At 40.7% G+C, this 18,998-nt stretch overlaps 1 protein-coding gene across 1 annotated transcript in view; it reads left to right on the plus strand.

Annotated features, from left to right (window-relative positions):
- The window catches only part of CDKL5 (cyclin dependent kinase like 5), a gene marked incomplete at its 3' end in the record, with an annotated part of 159,782 nt that overhangs the window by 126,828 nt on the left and 13,956 nt on the right, over positions 1-18,998 (plus strand). The window contains exons 11-15 of the mRNA XM_079727568.1: positions 2,942-3,093; positions 8,035-9,001; positions 13,723-13,824; positions 14,111-14,216; positions 17,700-17,823. Of these exons, the coding sequence (XP_079583694.1) occupies positions 2,942-3,093; positions 8,035-9,001; positions 13,723-13,824; positions 14,111-14,216; positions 17,700-17,823 (1,451 nt within the window). The remainder of the gene's footprint in view (positions 1-2,941; positions 3,094-8,034; positions 9,002-13,722; positions 13,825-14,110; positions 14,217-17,699; positions 17,824-18,998) is intronic.

The raw sequence follows: 18,998 nt of genomic DNA on the forward strand, positions 1-18,998 counted from the left end.
GGCCTCTCCCATTGCAGAGCACAGGCTCTGGACGCGCAGGCTCAGTGGCCGTGGCTCACGGGCCCAGACGCTCCGCGGCATGTGGGATCCTCCCGGACCGGGGCACGAACCCGTGTCCCCTGCATCAGCAGGCCGACTCTCAACCACTGCACCACCAGGGAAGCCCCTTTTAGCTATTTTTGAAAATGAATTTGAAAAATAAATAGTACCATTTATCCTTTCATGAAGAAATTTATTCTCTATGCCATCCCCTAAAGCAGATTTGATAATTTTGTCCACATATAAATAAATACCTAAAATGGCCATCTCATCCTGCGTCTATTTATACATATCAGCCATTTTAGTGGGGATACAAGTTACCAGAATTAATCAAAGCTCCTAATAATATAAAGAATAGCTACAGTAATTATATGGGCTCTATTTTAGTTAAAATTGTTTTTTCCCCCAAATACTGAATTTTGAAACTATTTACTGAGTTTCATACTTTCCTCATAATGGCCTCATCCTTCCAGGTGTTTGAAAATTAACAGCTGTGTTCATAAATATAAAAATAGTTCATTGCATGTGCAGCAATTTCTACCCTTGTTAATCTTAAATAAGTGAAAATAGCACTTTAATGCTAGTAGATGTTTAGCTTCTAAAAGGTTGTATGTACTTTAATTTCCTTTGTTTTTAACTAGTACCATACAGTTGAAACCATTTTGATATTAACTGCCTTAACTGCCAGTAATACCAAAATCATTTCATATACCTCCACAGTTTTTGTTTTCTAATAAAGAAGGAGAAAGCATTGAGATAATTTTAGAGTTGTGTCTGAGTCAACATAGGATAGCATACAATAGGATCAGAATTCAAATTTTCTGTGGTGCTAGGTTGAAGGTGGTCGTCTGAAATTGAATTCTGGCTTATTGAGAACAAATTGAGGTTTGTTCTCACTGTTCAGTAGTGGATCACAAAGAAATTGACTGTGGGCAAAGCCAATGAAAGTGAGCTAGAGATGCATTTGGGAATGCTGGAATTTCACCCTTCTTCCCTCTGAGGGAAAATGCCCATCACTCAAAAGAACAAATGTCAGTGTGCTCTACTAAGTTGTGTTAGGTTATGTAGGTTATGCTTCTTTATGTATTTGCCTAACTTGTCAATAAAAATCAATTAATTTTTAAAATAAATTTATTTATTTGTTTGTTTGTTTATTTATTTATTTATTTATTTATTTTTGGCTGCGTTGGGTCCTCGTTGCTGCCTGTGGGCTTTCTCTAGTTGCAACGAGTGGGGGGCTACTCTTCGTTGCGGTGCGCGGGCTTCTCATTGCAGTGGCTTCTCTTGTTGCAGAGCACATGCTCTAGGCACATGGGCTTCAGTAGTTGTGGCACACGGGCTCCAGTAGTTGTGGCACACGGGCTCAGTAGTTGTAGCGCACGGGCTTAGTTGCTCCATGGCATGTGGGATCTTCCCGGACCAGGGCTCAAACCCGTGTCCCCTCCATTGGCAGACAGATTCTTAACTACTGCACCACCATAGAAGCCCAAAAATCAATTAATTTTAATAATGATTCACCTTTTAAAATCTTGTCCAATTACTAATCAGATAAATAATGTTAGAAGAAAACATTTTAGTTGTTAAAAAAATTAGTACTTTAATGAATAAAGAACACATACAAATAAATTAGGACAATTACACAAACAGAAAAATACAAAAAGAAGGAATATAAGTAAACATAAAAATATTCAACCTCACTATTAATCAAAGATATGAATTAAAACAGCTGTGAGATACCATTTTTTAAATAGCTAATTTACAAGTATGTGCTAAAAAGAAGGATAATGCCTATTGTTGATGAGGGTGCCAGGAAATTGGTAGACTCTCAATTGCTCAGAGAAGTACTACTTGAGACAACCTTCCTAGGGGATAATTTGGCAACACATAGAAGGTAATCCTTAAGGGTTTGCATACCTACCAGTTCCATATCTGGGAACTTATCCTACGCAAGGGATCATGGATATATGCAACGATTTCAGGTGTACATTACAGCATTAATTATAATAGTGCAAAGTGGCAGCCACCTAAACATCCAACAATAAATCATTAAATAAATCATACCACAAACTTCCACGTAGTCATTTAAAACATGTTGTAAAGTTATTTGTTGCATCATTGTTCATAATATTAAAAGAAGGAAAACAAAATGCTGCCTAAGGTACGTCTAAAATTGAGGCTGTTTACTGATGTGGAATGATCTCTTAAGATCTAATGTTGAGTGGAAAGAAAGCTAAGTGTAGCCTATTGTGTGTATGTTACTGTTTGGAAAAAATAAAAGGAGCGGATAGAGATATGTACAAAGTACCTGTGGAAGGATTCACAAGATGCTGGTACCATGGGCTGCCTCCAGAGAGGAGGACAAGAAAAAGATGAAAATGTATATTCTTTGATATGAATATATACTTATTTAAAAATATATTTTAGGGAATTCCCTGGCAGTGTAGTGGTTAGGACTCCGCGCTTTCACTGCCGAGGGCTCGGGTTCGATCCCTGGTCAGGGAACTAAGATCCCACAAGCTGCATGGTGCGTCCAAAAATAAAATAAAAAATAAAAATATATTTTAGATGTTTAAATTGTGTTGTAAAAAATGTTTTTGATTAGTAAGTGAAAAGTGCAGTATACAAAACTATGTGTGTAATATAAGCCAGATTTTATAAAAGAAAAAATATATACATGATATTTTTTAAAGGGCTGGGAGGGCGTATTCCCAGAGGACAACAATGGTAAGGTTATGGGTGATTTAGATAGTCCTTTAAAAAAATTTTTTTTGGACTAAACTGTGTTTGCTAGATATTCTGCAATGACCATGCATTTCTTTTATAAGGAAAAGAAATATGGTTTTTATTACAATTTAAATTTGACTTTGTGATGTTCTTTCCAATCCTAACTTTATTTCCTAAGAATTTACTGAAGTTGGACCCAGCTGACAGATACTTGACAGAACAGTGTTTGAATCACCCTACATTCCAAACCCAGAGACTTTTGGATCGCTCCCCTTCAAGGTCGGCAAAAAGAAAACCTTACCACGTGGAAAGCAGCACTTTGTCTAATAGGTAAATATTCCCTTTTAAGGAAATACAGATGCAGTATTGGTCTTACAAGTAGGTGGAGGAGGTGGCTGCTTAAATGATGCAATTAGAGAAAAGAAGGAAAGCCCTCCTTATTCAAAAATATCTTTCTTATACTTATTGCATGATTCAGAACCATAATTAAAGAGTTGTGTGGGTCATAAAGACTTAATTATCTTTTACAAGATTTTCCAAGGGAAACCTATGCATTCCCTGGGAAAGGTAGCATGGGTTAGCAACTAAGGGGGTTTCTGGCCTCATGAGCTAGAAGATCCTGTGTACATGGGACCCAGGGGTGATTCCCGGAGGAAGAAGGATGGGTGAGGGCAAAGGGATTCCTGAAGGGAGCGGAGGATGCCAAACACAGGTGGGTGGGAAGGCACCTAGGACAACCTTTGCAACTGAACCAAGTAGTTTTGGCTCCATAGCAGGGACTTGTGTTTTTGTTGCTCTTGTCTTTTAATCATTGAGTTGAGAAATTAGTTTTTCATAAGAATAAGAATATAGAAATAGTAAAGTTAGTTTGGTGTAGATAGTGATTAAAATTGATGCTTTCTAATGTAATTTTCAGCATAATCTTTAAAAAAACACCTATTTCCTGGGGTGGGGGAGCAAGGAGGGGCACAAGGAGTTGGACACTGCAATCAGGTTATCTCCCCAAAAGTGACATTCCTTAATTCTGTTGGCTGCATTTTCAGGGGCAGGTCCTTCCTCTCCTTGTCCTCCTTCCTCTTCCAAGAAGCTGGTCTTGTCATCTAGCATTGCTTAAATTATGGAAGATAGGAAATAGTTCCTCTTATCTACTATTAGAAGAGAAGTAGAAAACAATAATTCTTAATATGAAGCTTTTCTTATATAAGTTTTTTCCCATGTCCCCCCTTTCTCTCCACATAGAACAATTATTTTTAACCAATTGGAATTGTGAAAGCTTAAGACCTGGTACTTTTTAGATCTGTGAGTGCATCTATAAATAAGCAATAACCATTTACCCTGTATTTTCTCTGCTTAACTGCGATGGTGTGATTGTGCTTTATAGCTGTTCTCTATTTAAAATGAGTGGTTTGGTCATTGTTTCCCTCACATCTTATAAAACATTCTTACCTGTTTGTTTTCAAGGAGGCCTGGGAGCAGATTCAAATTCTATTTCACCAAGTTTGTGTTCACTTTGTTGTCAGTTTCCGTGAGATCGGTGCACTAAGGCAAGGACCAGTATTCATCTTTCAGTTGCTCCTTTGAGTTTAGGAGGTTCACATTATGCCTGTGTCTTATCTGGGGTCACTCTCAGTTCAGGTGCTTTTGTCTCCCTTCTACCTTGATTGTCACTTGACTCCTCTAGTTTACATTTGCAAAGAAAAAGGATCTCGAGAGAAAGTTCAGTAGACTGATGATAAATTTTTGATTTGTGCTGTAGTGATTGGTGGTATAACCATACCATAAAAGGAGGCCTGTGTATTCATCCTGTAATGACTCACTTGGGAGAAATCCCCATGGGGATCCATGGCTCTCCTTGGGAACCCTCTTCAGGGATCTGTCAAGGAGGATGTGTGTGGCCATGAGGATACGGTTCATACAGGTTTTTGAGGAGTCCTACAAAATCCCCTTTTGAAGCAGATGAGAATAAAAATTATAAGTAAATAAAAATCTCTGGAAGAATTTGTTTTCAGGTCTTGACACTATATTAAATATATTAAAGAAACAGTCCTAACTGGTTTCTCTAGGAAAGAAACCATTAGCTCAGTTTACACATTTCTGGAAATATTTCTGCTCCACGCTTGCCTATGGTCCATATTTCCTCCATGGAAGCTCTTGTTGGGGACACTAATTCCGCACAAACCATGGCTCCGTTGGATTTCCTAGCACCATTATAGAGATGTTCAGGGCACCATATCGTGTTGGTGCCCTGCCTTGTCCCTGAGACACACCAGTATCCTCATACACATATCCTCACACACCCTGTCTTCTGTCTTCCACATTCATGTCTCTGTAGGAGAGACAGTGGACTGGACTCTGCATTACCTAGCCCTTGCCTAAGTCTCCTTCAGACTCTCCTGAGGTTCTGCTCACCTTGGACATGGTGGGATGGTGCTTCATCCTGCCACACACTGCCCTCTCAGCAGTCCTGCTTCGCCAGTCTTCCACATAAAAATGTAGTTTTGCGTCTTTGATGTTTGGTTTGAAAAGTTATTTTAACTAGAAATTAACCATCTATCTATCCATCCTGCCAACCATTTAAGAAGGGTTTATATATAAAATCCTCTTAAGTGGTTGGCAGTTTAACACAGATTCCTTACAGCTGTGTGTCAAAGAGATATATGGAATTTCCAAAGCAGTTTTTTATTGTGCTTTGGCAGAGCTCCAATTTGAAGACACTATGATGACCTTTCTATGTAGGAGTTGTGTGCAGAGCTCAGTGGCTTCAGATTAATACCAAGACAGAAACTTTCAGAATAGCGGTTTAGGCACTTTGTACATTTATGGGAAACCTAACTCTGTGACAAATGTTTCCACCTTACCTTTATAGCCTCTCTTTTCACATTAGAAATTATATCTTATGTTACTATGAATATGTTCTTCCTAACATACATAGGTTTGTGCTCCACATTGAGAGCAGTGTTTCCTAGAGTTTCAAAAGCTCTATCGGCTATCTTCACTCTTCTCTACCCTTTTCTGGATGTCCTCTTTGGAGCTTTGGACATTTCACAACATCTGCATGAGTTATCTCTGCGATTACCCTCTCTAGGCCTGAAGGAGAAAGAGGAAGAAATAGGGTTGTGAGAGTCCAGGGGAGCCAGGCAGGGGAAACCACCCTGTGGGAGCTGTAATCTAGAGGCACAGCTATGATCTGAGTCAGGGAGCCACTGCCGGGGGAGACAGCCCCCAGCCCCTTGCACTGCTAAGCCCAACTGGGAGTTAGGTGACAAGGGAGGCTGGGTGACACTCTGCAGTGTTGGGTTCCCCAGACCCAGGATGGGGCAGAGAGGAATAGACAATGGATTGGGGGTTGGGCCCGTGGGAAATAACCAACACACTTAGTCAGATCTCTTTATGGGTGAGACTGTCTATCATCATTTGGGGTTTTTGAGAAGTTGCTGAGACATTTTAGTTACCAGGATGTAAGTTGACAAACAACTCTAATGGTTTAAAACCTGACATGAGGACTGTCCTCTATAGATCCGGAGATAGGCTCTGTTAACATCATTTAACAGAAGGTGAAACTTTCCTTTCTTTGTAATTTCTTTCTGGGTCTGGGGTCTGCCATTTAGTTAGCTCATATTTTTCTTTTTTAAACAAAATTCACATTTTATTTAGGTTGAAATAAACTATACAAAACTGATTTTCTTCACCCAAAATAACAGTAATATCTTCTGTATTATTCCTAGATAAACCATAAAACACTTATTTTTGTAGGTTTTCTAGGTTTTGCTTGTAAATCAAGATGAGGCAGTAGATACGGTCATGGAAAAAGACAGAAGAAAACAGACAAATCAGTTGTCAGTATCCATGGCCTCTGATCCTGTCAGTTAGCTCATATTTAAGTGACCTTATTTAATGTTGCAATTTTGGTGACCCAATTGGGAGAGATATTAGTAAGTGTGTTTTGGAGATGAGGCCTTCCACACTATTACAGGCATGCTTGATATCAGATACTTTTTAACACTCCTCTGCAAGGTAGGAGGAAAGGATGAGGGCCCTTACCTTTGATGCCTGAACGAGTGGATTCTCATAGAGAAAATAGGAAGGCATAGCTTCACAGATTACCACTCTACAGGGGACAAAAATGTGACTTTTCCTCTAATTAGTGTGCAATGGGAACAAAACTCTCCCAGATCAAACCGTCTTTAGCAATAGCAATATATGCAGCAAATTTTTTGGAATGCCTAGTTAAAAGGGAATTGTGTAAGTTATCGTTCATTTAAAAGCATTCTTACCTATCTCAAACCACAATTTGGTCCTTTAAATAGTTACAGTAGAACAAACTGACCTTGCTGCGATGTCAGCTTCAGCTTTCAAATAGAGGACAGGGTTTTCCTCAGGATTTATATTTTGTATTTTAAACCAAGTAGGAAATGAAGCTTTCAGTCCTAAAGATTTCAGTCCAGATGAAGCCTCAGCCCATTTGGAATAATGAAGTGTGAAATGAAGAAGAGAATAAATTGTGTCTTTTGGAGAGAAATTATCTGTTTAGATCCCTGTGATCCAGCTAGAGACATGCTCCTGTTGAGTGTACAGGAGGTATCTGACACTGACATGCCCCGAGTATTGCTGCTTCTCTAATACATAAACGTTGATCATCATGTTTTCCAACAAACCTCACTAGGCAGTTCACACTTCTTTTCAGAGTATCATTTTCTTTTCTTGAGTACCTTGGTAGAATTCTCATTTGTTGATTATACAGGCTAAAGACAAAAGAGACATTGGTGCTTGTGTGTATGTGCTGTGAGTGTGATCTCTGAGGCAGGCTGTGAGTTTTACGAATAAAAACGAAGTTCAAGGAACACAGTGATCTGCAAGTCTAAATGTCTCCTTCTGATGTTCAAGCAGACAAAGAGTTATAAAGAGTTTGCCTATAGCTCAGCCCTCTTCTTCTTTGCAGTCTTTCTATAGCACACACGCATGTGAGCACCAACATAGCAAAAGCATGTTTGCCCAGATTATCAGTTAGAAGCTGTGTTGGCAGTAAGTTAGCTGAGCATTTAAGAATGCCAAAGCACTTCATCAGGACCAGTGCTTTGTGGCAGAGTGACTTGATCTAAGCACCTTACTTCTTATTGATAGATTACGTGTTATTTATAGTCACATGTTTGAGAGAGTTACTGTTTTTAGTCTTTGCAGTGTTTTAGGTGTTTGTTCTTTTTTGTTTTAATGATACTTTTTGTGCCTCTGCTCTTGAGGGAAACTGATATACTTCTTTCGTTTTTGACATAGAAACCAAGCCAGCAAAAGTGCGGCTTTGCAGTCTCATCACAGATCTAACAGCAAGGACATCCAGAACCTAGGTGTGGGTCTGCCCCGGGCTGACGAAGGTCTTCCTGCCAATGAAAGCTTCCTGAACGGAAACCTTGCTGGAGCTACTCTTAGTCCCATGCACACCAAAACCTACCAAGCGGGCAGCCAGCCTGGGTCTACCAGCAAAGATCTGACCAACAACAACATACCACACCTTCTCAGCCCAAAAGAAGCCAAATCAAAGACAGAGTTTGATTTTAATATTGACCCAAAGCCTTCGGAAGGCCCGGGCACGAAGTACCTCAAATCAAGCAGCAGATCTCAGCAGAACCGGCACTCATTTATGGAAAGTTCTCAGAGCAAAGCCGGGACGCTGCAGCCCAGTGAAAAGCAGAGTCGGCATAGCTACATCGACACCATTCCCCAGTCCTCTAGGAGTCCTTCCTATAGGACCAAGGCCAAAAGCCATGGGGCACTGAGTGACTCCAAGTCTGTGAGCAACCTTTCTGAAGCCAGGGCCCAGATCGCAGAGTCCAGTACCAGTAGGTACTTCCCATCCAGCTGTTTGGACTTGAACTCTCCCACCAGCCCAACCCTCACCAGGCACAGCGACACAAGAACTTTGCTCAGCCCTTCGGGGAGAAATAACCGAAGTGAGGGCACTCTTGACTCACGCCGAACCACAACCAGGCATTCTAAGACGATGGAGGAGTTGAAGCTGCCCGAACACATGGACAGCAGCCATTCACATTCGCTGTCTGCGCCTCATGAATCCTTTTCATATGGGCTTGGCTACACCAGCCCCTTCTCCTCCCAGCAGCGTCCACACAGGCATTCCATGTACGTGACCCGGGACAAAGTGAGAGCCAAAGGCTTGGACGGAAGCTTGAGCGTAGGGCAAGGGATGGCGGCCAGAGCCAACAGCCTGCAGCTCTTATCACCTCAGGTACAACTTAGGACCTTGACCAGATCTGTCGGCTCATCATGGAAAGGTGGTGCGGGGATGTGATGGGGTCAGTGTGCAGTTGTCCCTACTGCAAGAGGTCATACTTTCTTGATAGGACACATTTAAGGAAGCAATATTTGAAGGACTAATCTGTTAAAAAAAATTTTTTTAGTTACTTAAGCTAATTGTTGAGTACTCAGTGCAGAAAGCTTATTTTTCAAAATCTGTTTTCCTTTCTTAAATGTTCCTTTCTGGCATATTTTGTTCATATTTTGTACTGTTTTTTTTCATTTATTTTTTGTTGAAGTATAGTTGAATTGCAATGTGTTAATTATTGCTGTACAGCAAAGTGACTCAGTTATACATATATATACATTCTTTTTCATATTCTTTTCCATTATGGTTTATCACAGGATATTGAATATAGTTCCCTGTGCTGTACAGTAGGGCCTTGTTGTTTATCCATCCTGTATATACCAGTTTGCATCTGCTAATCCCAAACTCCCAATCCAACCCTCTCTCACCTCCCTCCCCCTTGGCAACCACCAGTCTGTCCTCTATGTCCCTGATTTTGTTTCTGTTTCATAGGTAGGTTCATTTGTGTCATATTTTAGATTCCACATGTAAGTGATATCATATGGTATTTGTGTTTCTCCTTCTGACTTACTTCACTTTATATGATACTCTCTGGTTGCATCCATGTTGCTGCAAATGGCATTATTTCATTCTTTTTATGGCTGAGTAGTATTCCATTGTATATATGTACCACATCTTCTTTATCCATTCATCTGTCGATAGACATTTAGGTTGTTTCCATGTCTTGGCTATTGTGAATAGTGCTGCTGTGAACATAGGGGTGCATGTATCTTTTTGAATTATAGTTTTGTCCAGATATATGCCCAGGAGTGGGATTGCTGGATCATATGGTAATTCTATTTTTAGTTTTCTGAGGAACCTCCATACTGTTTTCCACAGTGGCTGCACCAACTTACATTTCCAGTAACAGTGTAGGAGGGTTCCCTTTTCTCCATACCCTCTCCAGCATTTGTTATTTGTAGACTTTTTATTGATAGCCATTCTGACCGGCATGAGGTGGTACCTAATTGTAGTTTTGATTTGCATTAGAGAATCCTAGTTTGATTTATTACAGAATTCATCAGCTATATGGGTTAGTTTTTAATTTTCTCAAAATTCAGTGTGAATTCATGGGGATTTTCTCTAATCTCTCCAAACCACATTTGCTTAACTCAAACCCTTTTGCTAATACCTTACTCGATATCTTAACTGAATTGAAAAGTTTTAAATTTATCCAGAACTATAGGTAAATATAACTTCAGGCCAGGATAAATGCTAATTTTCAGTCTTTTGGATTGTTTTTAAATCTCAAGGCAATGTTTTTAGCATAATGCTGCCTCTATCTTACTGATCTTCAGACTCTAGAACTGACACTAACCTGTTTAAAAGAAGCAGCATTCTTGTAACAGAACACATATTTTTAAAATTATATTTTCGTGATATGAAACATTCACCTGCATCAAAGAAATGAAGGTGGAGAAAAACCAGTGTTAGAAGAAGAAAAGAGTGTCATATAGGAAAAGTACTTTCCTTTTTAGAGGATACAAAAATTGGTTCATCAGCGTGTGTCAGAGCTCCAGAAAATAAGATGGACTATGCAGTGGGAAGCTTAGCAAGATGAGTGCTGGGGAGGGGGAGACTGTCAATAACTGAGCAGTTGGTGTAGCAAAGCAGCTAAGATCTTGAGCTGGAATGCCCGGCAGCCAGTCCTGCAGTGTGCTTCAAACTCTGTAAATTTGGGAAAGTGATATAATCTTTCTGTGCCTTGATTCCTCATCTGAGTGTTGTTGTGAGGATTAAACATGGTGTATAAAGCACTGTGTGCCCTGTGCCGGGCACAGAGTAAATGTCTTAGTTGTTGCCACTGCTTCTGGGATGATGGGGGCTGTTCTTTAGGCACTGAATACCTTCTCTATGCTGGGTATTCTTGGGCACTCAAAAGAGTCTGAGACAGGGTTCTTGCTCTTGAGAAATTTATCTTCTCTCAAGGAAGATTAAATTATACATGATAAAAATGAAATAATTAAGAACCACATTTCTGTGGCACTGGCTAGAAAAGGTACTTGAGGACAGGGAGAGGTCATTGTGAGCAGGAGCAATCAGAAGTGGCTTTAGGAGCAACTGAAGGTCTTGCTTAGAGCTCAGATGTGGAGAGAGGTTTTGTGGCTAAAGGATGAAGACGTATTCAGGCATTTACTGAGCTAGGCACAATGATAGGCTCTGATGAAAAAGATGTGGTCCCCGTCCTCTTAGAATGTATGGGCTGGAGGTGGTGGGATGACACTTGCCAATAGATAGGTAGTAATAATACTGTAAGGCTGCATGCCCACACTGGGCTAGAGCTGTGTGCACCGCAGGGGCAGAGGGGAACAGGGACAGAGGGGAGTGGCACAGTCCCAGCAGGGGGTTGTAGGAGGCCCCCAGGGGGCAGGGGTAGAATCTGAGCAGAAACTTCTGAGATGTTGGGGGTTTCACCAGTGGAAGAAAGTAGAGTGGACATCAGGAAAGAGGCTCGAGGGAGGGCCAAAAAGGATATCTGGAAGTTAAGGAGGATAATTGAGACATTAAGTAGCTTGGTGGGTTGTGGGATTGCAACTTGGGCCACGTGGCTTGAGTGAAAAAATGCAAGATTTAGAGTGACTTCTGCAATAATCCAAGCATGGGGTGAGGAGAAATATGTTCTGGACTAAGTCAGTGCCAGTGGGAAGACAGAGAAAGAGTGGGTCTAAAGACTCCTCAGAAGTAGAAACGGGACTTGTGAATTGAAGGATTGAATATAGAAAAAAGGAAGCCTTCAAGGTTTCTCTTCTTGGAGCTCCTTTTCAGAGTAGAAGAGAGGACTTGAAGTCACCTCATTCAACCCCTCCATTGCACAGATGAGCATGCTGAGGCTCTGAGAGGTTGGGTGGATTGCCCAAGTTTACCCAACTAGTTCAGGGTGGAGCTGGGATCTTGAGGTAATGTCCAGGTCCGTAGGCCAGAGCTTTTTGCATCATGTCATGCTGACATATTGAGGTTGAAGAGTGACCCTGGGCCCCTATGCAGAGACGTTCTCCATGAGGTTGGAAAGACTGTCTGGGGCCCAGGTGAGAGGAGGGGTAGGAGATGTCATGATTGGAGTCAGAGCAGTCGTCGGAGGAGCCCCTCTAGAGAGAAGGGATCATTTAGGGCCTAGAAAGATCTCTAGAGTCTGGCAGCTACACATAAATGTTACATGGAGGTCAAAGCCAGTAAAGTGTGTTAGCATTAAGCATAGTGTAAATAGAGAAGAAGTTAAAAAAAAAACAACTATACCTTGGAAAATGGACAAATGGACTGGCTCTCTGAGAGTGCTAGAGAAAAGGCTTCATGAACATGGTGGAAATAAGCTAATTATAAAACAATAACTGTCGGCTAAACACAGATCCAACTGTTACTGAATTTTAAGTCCAGTTCAGGAAATGCAGTGCCAAAGCTGCAAGAAAGTACAAGTTTAAAGGCACAAAGATGGCATATGGCTTGAAAAGTAACTGAAGCTGTGAATAATGATGGGAATCACTCTCTTGCAAAGTACTGTAGGCACCTTCAAGAGCAAGGGGACTGGACTGGCTGTCGCTTAGAGTTTATGTTAGATGTAGAGGTCTTTGTAAACAATGCAGGTGATAAAATTCAAATGAGATCTTGTCACAAAGTAGAAAGAAGAAAGGCTACACTGGGTAATTTCCTGCCCAGAATCCTTTCATAGTACATTTGGGGAGTGAGGGGAAGAAAGAGAAAACCATATTTTAAATTTCAAATAAACTGTTTTTGACACACCATGTAAGGCTCAAAATAATACTCTTTCTGTGCATAATATACAGATATGCAATTCAGCTAACTCCTCTGAATGGCTTGCTAATTTTATTCCTTAATCTTTTTTTTTCTGAGGGTAGAAAATGCTACTTTTCCCCTCAATGAACACGACTGTGGACCAAGGCTGCTTTTAGCTCGTGACTCACTTCCTTGAGAGAAATAGGTAGTGTCTCGGAGATGAGTGCTGTCGTGATTATTAAGAAAATACATGAAGTATAATTACTGTTATCCTAGAGAAGATTAAGAAGAGAACTTAAGTACAAAAACTACAGTAGTTAGGGAATTTTTAAGACAGAAATTATTAAGGGTACTGATTCAATTCCTTGATATATCCAAAGAACGTTTGTTTTCATCTTAATCTGCCTTGTAAGTCCTTCATGAAAAATAATTTTGCATATGTAGTTCTTTTTTGAGAACTCAGCCTAAAATCTGCTAGAGAAATTTTGGATTAACTAACAGAATCTCTAACTCTATTCTAATTGAGTGCTGCTCAGACCATGACTTTCTAGATATTAGGAAGATAATTTTCTTTATTTTTAATAATTAATTGAACTATTTTCAGAGTAATTCATTCCCTGCTTGCATTAACTTTAATGAGAATTTCACTTTCCATCTGTGTGACATTTGTTTGACTTATTTTACATTCATCAGATGATTCACTCTTTTATAGGACAATTTGTATTTTAACCAATTCACATTTTTGATTTTAGCCAGTTAAGGTACTGGTTATACCAAATAAAACGCATGGCGATTTAGGTGATTTTCATCCCTAGGAACAGGACACTCTTATAAATCCTTTGAAATTTGACTTCCAGCCCGGAGAGCAACTGCCTCCAGAGATGACTGTGGCGCGATCTTCCGTTAAGGAGTCCTCCAGAGAAGGCACCTCTTCATTCCATGCACGGCAGAAGTCTGAGGTCTGAATTTTCTAGAGCTGCTACCTTTTACAATAGAACATGTCTGTAAAGATTGGTCACTCAACATCATTACAGTCTATCTTTTAAGATTTATTTGTACCCCATCTCCCACAGATAATTCGAACTGGCTTATAAAGTAAGCAGTTTTCCTCATGCCGTAATTCTGAGTTTCCTCTTAAATAGATCCCGGAGTAAATTATAGATCAATTAGGCACTGTTCTACGTTCACAGGCTACCTCATTATCTCTCTGTTGTTTACTTTTTATAAACCTATTTTTTATCTCAGGGTGGAGCGTATCATGACCCCCACTCTGATGATGGCACTGTCCCCAAAGAAAACAGACACCTGTACAATGATCCTGTTCCGAGGAGAGTTGGCAGCTTCTACCGAGGTAAACCCAGCTCCTAGCACCCATCAGGGTCCTCTCTTCTCTCCCCCTCACTACACATCCAGGCTGCACTCTCCCCTACATTTCACTGCCCTGACTTCCGGTAAGTGTCATTCTTACCTGCACTACTGCCTTCCACCACGTCTCCCTGCCTTGGTTCCCTCTGTCTTAGTTCAGACCCTTGTGGCTTCTCACTTGGGTGCTTTGAGTAGCCTCCCAACTGCTCTCCCTGTCTCTAAGGTCACCATCAAAACGGTCCCTGGAGTGATCCTTCTGAAGCTGTGTTCTGACCACACCACTCATTCATTTGATTAAGTCATAACATATATATTTTTAAATTTATTTATTTTTGGCTGCCTCAGGTCTTAGTTGTGGCACGTGGGATCTTTCTTTGCGGCAGGCAGGCTCTTCACTGCGGCACGGGGGCTTCTCTCTAGTTGTTGCGTGCAGGCTCCAGAGTGCGTGGACTCTGTAGTTGCAGTGCGCAGGCTTAGTTGCCCTGCGGCATGTGGGATCTTAGCTCCCCGACCAGGAATCGAACCTGCGTCCCCTGCATTGGAAGGCGGATTCTTAACCACTGGACCAACAGGGAAGTCCCAAGTCATAAAATATTTATTGATGTCACTTGTATGTCTGACACTTCTAATTTAGAACGTCAGTGAACAAGACAGCCAAAGGTCTCCACCCTCACAGAGCTCACATTCTCATGAGGAGAGAGCAACACTAAATGTAATGATTACATAGAGCAGTAAAAGATAATAAATGCTACAGGGAAAAAAATATAGCAGGGCAATCCATTGCCTCCACCCCAGTCCCAGTCCTCTATCTCTCATCTGCTGAGAGTCCTCTGGCGACTTCCCATTGGCATCAGGACAAAATCTGAGTTCCCTAAGATGGCATTCTAGACTTTCTGTGCCCTGGCCCTTGCTATCCTCTCCAGCTCCTCCTCCTCCACTCTGGTGCCCAGCCTGTGGGACTCACACAGGCCATGCCCTCCTCTGACCTGAATGCAGTGCTCCCCCTGCTTGGACAACTTGTTTCTGTCCCTTTTGAGATTCTGCTTTGAGGTCCTCTGCAGTGTGATGGCTTCCCTGCCCACCTAGGTGAAATGAAGTGTTTCCTCTTTTGTTCCGCCCATGGCCCTCTGTCTCTAACATGACACACACCACATGGTACTGATTCTTTGTTTGCATTTCTCTCTCACGAGGTTACAAGGCCCTTTACCTTTTCCTCTTTTACCCTCATTGACTAGCACACTGCCTGGCAATTTCATAAATATTTATTGATTGGATGAAAGAAAATCTTCAAGTGTACTTGCATGACCTTAAAAATGTGCTTTGATGTTTGACAACTATAATAGATGTTTCAGTGGCTGAATGGATTTAGGAGAGGTCGCGAGAGAAAGGTATCACCTTGAAGGAGCTATGTAGTAATAGAGTGGGAGCCCCCAGGAATCCTCAGCCCCTAGTGGTGAGACTGGCAGTAAGCCCACTCAGTAAGCCTCCTGAGTCCGTGAGGCTCAGCTTCTCAAAGCCTCCTTCAAGGGTCACCACGACCTTCTACAGCTGCCACATCCACATTGCCCCGCTTCTCGTTATTCTGTTGATCTGGGAGGACAGCTGGAAAGGGCAGGAACTGGGGGGTAACACGGACAGCTGCTTGGTCATTTTAACTAGGAACCTGAGCTAAATAAATGCATACAAGTGTTATGTAGGACCTACTGTATATTGAATTAGGCTACTCTGTTCCCTCGTAGCCCAACCTTTGAGAAAAGTATAAGGCATTGAATATGCCTTTTGATGCATTTATTATTCTTTTTTCTGATGCCATGGTTACTTTAGAACCTTATGGGACTAAAATTTTACTTCAGATTAAAGTTAATTAAACTTGGGACTTCCCTGGTGGTGCAGTGGTTTAGAATCTGCCTGCCAATGCAAGGGACACGGGTTTGAGCCCTGATCCACGAAGATCCCATATGCCGCAGAGCAACTAATCCCATGCACCAGAACTACTGAGCCTGCGCTCTAGAGCCGGCAAGCCACAACTACTGAGCCCGTGCACCACAACAACTGAAGCCCGCGCGCTCTAGGGCCTGTGTGCCGCAGCCACTGAGCCCACATGCTGCAACTACTGAAGCCCGCGTGCCTAGAGCCCATGCTCCACAACAAGAAAAGCCACCCAATGAGAAGCCTGCGCACCACAACAAAGAGTAGCCCCCATTCACCACAATAGAGAAAGCCCGCATGCAGCAACGAAGACCCAACACAGCCAAAAATAAATTAAAAAAATTTTTTTAAGTTAATTAAACAAAATATTGTAGTGTACATATAAGCAAGTCTTTTCTACTCTCACTGTAAGTTTTACTTCCAAAGTGGATCATACACGTGTTACTTCTATAGATGTCTGGAGAGTATACTTTAATATTAAAATGTTAACTAAGTTTTCAATTTATTAATTAGTCCTTGACCTCTAGAAACACAGTTTTATTTTGATTGCAAGTGAATTAACTTGGTTACTATCAGCAAGGCCCCTCATAATCGACCTAACTGTTTGGCAGGTAGAACATTTTTATTTTAGAAAGTCCAGAAATAGAAGGAAAAGATTTAACTAGGTGAAACATTTAGAGACATCACTCATTTCAATCATGCTACTAAATCTAACTGGATGAAGATTTAGTGGTATCATTGAAATGACAGATTTTTTAGTATATTTCCCATTTTCAGTTCTGCTGGCCAAGGGTCAAGTAATATGGTGTCATTTGTCTTTATATACAGCCTGGATATTCCTTTTGTGATGAAATTTGCAATATACTTTCATTTATGACCAAGCTTAGAAATTGATAGAAAAAGATAATACCCACCCACCCCCCAAAGAAAAGCAGAAAAGTATTGACTCACATACATTGTGGTTTGTCTTTTTGTTTATTCCTGGATTGAAAACTTAGAGAAAAATAGTATTTTTGTACAAATAACCAAATTTCTTTGGAATTGAGTTCTAAAAAATATAAAATTGATGCCACCTCCCAAGTGGCAAGGCTTAAACTGTAGTTTGTGTATTCCAGTACACATACTGTTAAGAATCACTTCACACTAAGAATAGATTTTACGTAGTTGGGTCTATGATGTAAGAACGCCTCAACTTAAAAGAATGTCAAAACAGGGAGATGGGGATCATATTCATACTTTTAAATCTCCTACGATGTTCTCCAGTTTATCAGCTGACACATCAATTTATGCCTTGAATATATATTGCCTGGTGTTAATTGACCCTTGCAAGTTACCATCATAAGCAGTTGGGGGTGGGGGGAATTCTCCCTGGAATGCCTCCAGCCTCAGAAAATGTACGAGTTATATGAAGGGCAAATAAGGATTTTGACTTATCTTTTTGTTAGTTTATTTTGTTTGTGTGAGAGGAAGTGCAGTAGAACAACATGAGAACTGCTTTAACCAAAAGAGTATATCAGTGGCTTACTTTTTCTTTATTCAGTGCCATCTCCACGTCCAGATAATTCTTTCCATGAAAATAATGTGTCAACCAGAGTTTCTTCCCTACCATCAGAAAGCAGTTCTGGAACCAATCACTCAAAAAGACAACCAGCATTTGATCCATGGTGGGTATTTTAGCTTGTTTTTACTCTTCTTTTTTCTAATTGTAGATTTTAGATTTCATAGAAATTCTGGATAAAACTTTTTAGCATTCTTTCCCCTGCTAAGTCTTTCTTTCTAAAGAGAGATTGTTTAATAAGGGAAATGTGATTTGTCATTATTTGTAATAGTTTCTTTCATGTTCACCATTTATATTAAATACCATGTAAAAGAAAGAAAATATCCTGGGTCAGTACATACCTCATAAGTCTTCCATCGCCTTCTTCTGACATGATTGATGTCCTTTGCTGTCTTCTCCACTTGTTGCTGTTGAATCATGTAGGACACTTTGCTTAGCTCTATGTGTACACTGTCTCGCTCAGTACTCACAATCAGCCTTTGAAGTAGGGGTGCCTCCCACTCTCCAGATGAGGAAACTGCAGCTTAGAAAAGGTAAGGAACCTGCCTGGTGCTGAACAGCCAGAAACAGGGAGGAGGGAGCTGGGATCTAGACCTAGATGCATTCTGACTCCAAAGCTCACGTCCTGTACTTCTGTGCCACCTGACTTTCATTCAGGGTGAAAAGAGAGAAATAGGGGAACAACCTCATGCTACCACAAAAATGTACTGGTAGTCAGAGGATAAAATGATGTGGCAATTTTGCTTATCCTTTAATCTTTGTGTCATGTGTAATAAAAATTTAAGGAGAGAATTATAACATACATCAAGTCTCATTAGCAGATCTTGTCTTGGGGGTAGGACTATTTTTTTAATAATGTAGACTTTATATTCTCAACTGCCCAGAAAGACTTCCCAGAATCTAGATGTGAGGGGTGTTTATGTATTTCATACGGCTGCTAAGTTCTCCACCAAGAGAATAAAATGGTGCCTCATTGTAACTCACTGAATTGAGAACAGACCAATCTGTCAGATACCATCTCTGCTGTTTACTGCCAGAATTCACACAATTTGGACCCTGTTGGCAGGGTTTTATCAAGGTTTCAGTGTTAACCATACCCTATGTGGAAAATAACTTACTTATTTTTACAATAATAAAAACGGTTTTCTTAAAGCTATAAATACTTTTTCTTTTATAAGCATACTTTATATCTATCGCCTTATTTATAAAATGAGAGTTTTAACATTAATGACTCAGAGGTTAGACCCTGGAAATAGGATATTTTGACTAGTGTCACCTTTT

Source organism: Hyperoodon ampullatus (assembly GCF_949752795.1).
Source record: "Hyperoodon ampullatus genome assembly, chromosome: X".
Taxonomy (NCBI): domain Eukaryota; kingdom Metazoa; phylum Chordata; class Mammalia; order Artiodactyla; family Ziphiidae; genus Hyperoodon; species Hyperoodon ampullatus.